General features: G+C 46.2%; 1 protein-coding gene across 1 annotated transcript; it reads right to left on the bottom strand.

Annotated features, from left to right (window-relative positions):
- On the bottom strand, positions 1–3,344 carry slc46a1 (solute carrier family 46 member 1). Its single transcript, XM_079272670.1, has 6 exons — positions 2,912–3,344; positions 1,740–2,131; positions 1,139–1,617; positions 565–648; positions 290–446; positions 1–140 (listed from the first exon to the last, which is right to left on the bottom strand). The coding sequence occupies exons 1-6, from the start codon at positions 3,221–3,223 to the stop codon at positions 86–88; spliced, it is 1,479 nt and encodes a 492-aa protein (XP_079128796.1). The 5' UTR covers positions 3,224–3,344; the 3' UTR covers positions 1–85.
- Positions 3,345–3,762: the final 418 nt, after the last annotated feature.

The raw sequence follows: 3,762 nt of genomic DNA, 5'->3' as shown, positions 1-3,762 counted from the left end.
AGACGGATGTCTCTGAGTCAGAGCTGCTCACGTCTTAGACTGACACCAGGATGAACTCTAACTCTGACTGGTTCCTCTCTTCAGGTCAGCATGTCGTGGAGTCTCTGCGGTCTCTCCTCTGGTCTAAACATTGCAGGGTCCTTTAAAGACAAACATTAAAAATGGTTCAACATTTATTCTGCTCATCTTCAAAAAGGGTGCAGATTGTCTTTATTTTGGTAATTAGAATTCACAAATAAGAAAACAACTAAAAGTTACATTATTCCAATGAGGCCAGAGCAACACTCACCCAATTATTCCAGCAGGGATGAAGAGGATGATGGCAGCAAGAAGGAAAGAGAAGCCCTTCATGAAGTGCAGTGTGGCCGGGTAGATGGAGCTGAAGAGGCCACTGCCCACCAGATAACATAAGCTCTGCACACAGGCCAGACAGGCAAACAGGACACCTGGGAGGACGTTCAAACACACAGGTGTATACAAGCTGCAGGGCGCAAGCAGTCCCTCGTGAAAAAAGGGACTTACACTGCACCGTAGCAACATAATACTCAGTGTTCAGTGACTGACCTTGTTCTGATGGGCCCACCAACTTAGACAGCTTTGACCGGAGCACAGGCGTCACAGCCATGAAGAGGAAACACAGACCATAACCTGGCGACGAGCAAAACGAGCTTAGTAGCTGCTAAAAAGATATACTGTACATTGTGGCACCACATTAGTGACCACTGCTAACAGTTTAAAATGATGTTTCTGCATTTGTATGCATGTATTCTTGTATGTTTTTATTCTGTCATAAAATTACCCATACATTATTGTGCAACTAACTTTACAATCTGTGAAATCTGAGAATGCTATTGACTGCTTTCAGTCTTTCACTTGCTGAGCTGGACTCATGATAGCTGATAATGGGAGATTATTTTCACCTGTGGCTGAAAAAGGAAAATGAATGTGAAAAGGGCATATTGCATGTCAGTGTAACATCATTTCATATGTCATCATTCCTTATAAAGGCTGAATATGCTGAGATAAGGACTGATTTCTGTGCTTAATAAGACCTTGAAGTCATCTCATTTGCAGTTTACTTTTGCTTATGGGTAGAAAACCTTTTGTCCATCCAACCATCTGGAGGTCACTAACTCACCTGTGAACATGAGCTGGGTGGTGTCAGCTACAGAGAAGACCACCAGCCCGATGATATTGGAGGCCAGACCCGCGACAGCCACCCAGGAGTCCTGCAGGCAGCGCTGCATGATCTTCAGCCCCAGCAGACTGCTGAGGTAGTCCAGGTTCCGAGCTGCTGATCCAAAGCCAATGAGGGCCGGCCCCCAGCACAGCGGTGAGCTCAGCACATACAACACATACAAATCCTTGCAGCCCATGTGTACACTTATCACTATGAAGAAACACAGTATGTAAAGCCACAGCTTGCATCTGTGAAATCTTCCACCCGCCTCACTGGTACTGCCTCCTGTTGAGAAGAGGTGCCAGACCGCTTTATGGTGGCGAGAGGTGAGGAGCTTGGCACTTGGGTCTGGCAGGACGGACTCACGGACAAACAGGTAAGCGTACAGAGCCGAAGCCAAGTTAGTGGCCACGACCAGCCAGAATGGATTGATGTACCTAAATAGAGGCATAACAACATAATGGGAATGATTATTTCCAATTCAGATAGCAAAGGTTTTGATTTTCAGCAAAGTGCACTGGCTAAATGGAACTAACATTCAAAAACACACATTCCTTACCCTTGTGCCCGCCGCCACTCTCCTCCGATGATGCTTGCTAGCATCCCTGAAAGGCCCAGACAAGCCTCCAAGATGGCCACCCTGAAGGTGCGGGACCTTCTGTCGCTGGTGTCAGCCACATATGCAAAACAGGCCGCCAGGATGGCGTTGAAATCCCCCGAAAGGCCGCTGAGCAGCTTGCCCACTAGAAAGTAGACCACAGGCAGCTTCAGGTACATCACCATGAGGTAAACCAGCGCTTGGAGGGCCAGGCCGAGGTTGGGGATGATAAGGACAGGTCTGCGACCTGCGAGGTCACTCCATGAGCCCAGGAGAGGCACCACCAACAGGCCTATAGAAAAGCCCCCAAGATTGATGTACAGGTTCCAGTGGGCTGTCATGGTTTGCACCTCCTGTAAAAACAACAACAATGATTGTAACTCGGTCGACCACATTTATCAGCCAACAGGAGTTTGAGATACTCAAGTTGTTTCTGTCTTGTCCCCGAGCCATAACAACCTTGGATCCTATGTAGAATGTCTCAAACTAGATGTGTGAAACAAACCGTCAATGCTCTGCTGAGCAGGACTGAAACATTGTGATCTCTCAAACCTCTACTGCTGGTTCTCATTTAAAAAGTCAGTCAACCTGTTCAAATTGTGCATGTGCATATCGTTTTAACTTGTGACTGCTGTTCCTCTTTTTGTAAGTGCTCAAAAAAAGAAGAGCAGTTTATTTATGTTGCGCTAAAATGTATGCACTTGCATTTTAGGCACTGATTCTTTACACTTAATCGTCACATTTTGCTTTGAAAATAAAAAAAAGCCTCTTTCGTTTGTTGTGGCCTTGCTTCCATTGTGCAATAATGATTCATGTCTTTTTTTTTTTGTCTGTGTATTGTATGCCTTTGTTTTGCATGTGGCTCATAATATAGCAAAGTGACATCTTGTATCGTATATATATTGAATGATTGTTCATGATCCACACCTGGCCGGTGTCTAATTAGCGCACCTGGCACCAGCTGTGGTTATCAGAGGAGACTTCATGGCTGGCCTGTTAGGTTGCTTGTTAACGAAACCGCTTTGCAGTAGTTCGAATAAATAAGCGTTAACAGCAGACAAGTATAAAGGTGCCTTACAGCAAGGCACTTAAATGGCTGAGACATAAGAGGATTTTTATTTTCGATGAGTAACCATTTGAAGCGGGTCGGGAGGCACGGAACCGTCGCTGCACGCCGGCCTCTTGGAGCCGTTGTAGCCCAGGTCGTCGCTGATGCGGTCCCACAGATACTGTGTGGCTAGAGGCGTCTGCAGGGCCATAGAAAACATGGAGAGGAACAGCACTGGCTCCACAGAAACCGGCCGCCAGCATATCCACGGCGGTCGTACGAAGCGGGTTGTCGGTAACGGAACATCGGCCTCCTCTTGGTGGCCACGCGAGCCGTTGGTTTCCTCGCCAGTTGACGCGACGTCGGGAAGGATCGCTGCGGTGTCCCGCTCGTCCATGTCGAACCGACTAAGCGTTAACTGGGAACATTGATTGTTGCAACGTTACTTTCTCTGGATTCCGAGGGTCTGAACACGAACGTGAAATAAAACGAGCTTAAAGGCAACTTAACTGCCAGCTCAGCCGAATACAGGACGCGACACTGAGGCACGTTGAAGCGTGAACTCAGCAGCCCCATCTGGACAAAGCTGCGAACTACATATTTCAGATAACTAATGTTAGATAATGTCACTGGCCACGTCATGTTAAGTTAAACCGCTGTTTCAAAGCCTATTCTCTGACTTTATAGTCTTAAAAACACGGGATTCCATCTATTCAATATCTACTAAGTAACTTTATTCTTTATCTCTAATGTCAACTATCATTAGTTTCTAAAACACCCTGAAGTCTCACAAAAGAGCGGCAGACATCCCACTCAACTGCCCTGCTACACTACTGTTCTGTTTTTTTATTGATATCAATCATTATGCATGGCTTGCATTTTTATGGACTTTCTTTATGATTTTAATCATGGGGGTGCTTGTAAGCTCTAATTGGG

Source organism: Melanostigma gelatinosum, assembly GCF_949748355.1.
Source record: "Melanostigma gelatinosum genome assembly, chromosome: 7".
NCBI classification, from domain to species: domain Eukaryota; kingdom Metazoa; phylum Chordata; class Actinopteri; order Perciformes; family Zoarcidae; genus Melanostigma; species Melanostigma gelatinosum.
The sequence above is the reverse complement of the archived record's forward strand: the minus strand, read 5'-3'. Positions and strand labels throughout refer to the sequence as shown.

Excerpts from the sequence above, each read along its gene's own strand:
- slc46a1 (XM_079272670.1), bottom strand. The coding sequence starts at position 3,223 with ATGGACGAGCGGGACACCGCAGCGATCCTTCCCGACGTCGCGTCAACT. Across the intron at positions 2,132-2,911 it reads CTCCCGACCCGCTTCAAATG|GAGGTGCAAACCATGACAGC; the intron begins GTTACTCATCGA and ends TTGTTTTTACAG. Across the intron at positions 447-564 it reads GGTGGGCCCATCAGAACAAG|GTGTCCTGTTTGCCTGTCTG; the intron begins GTCAGTCACTGA and ends ACGTCCTCCCAG.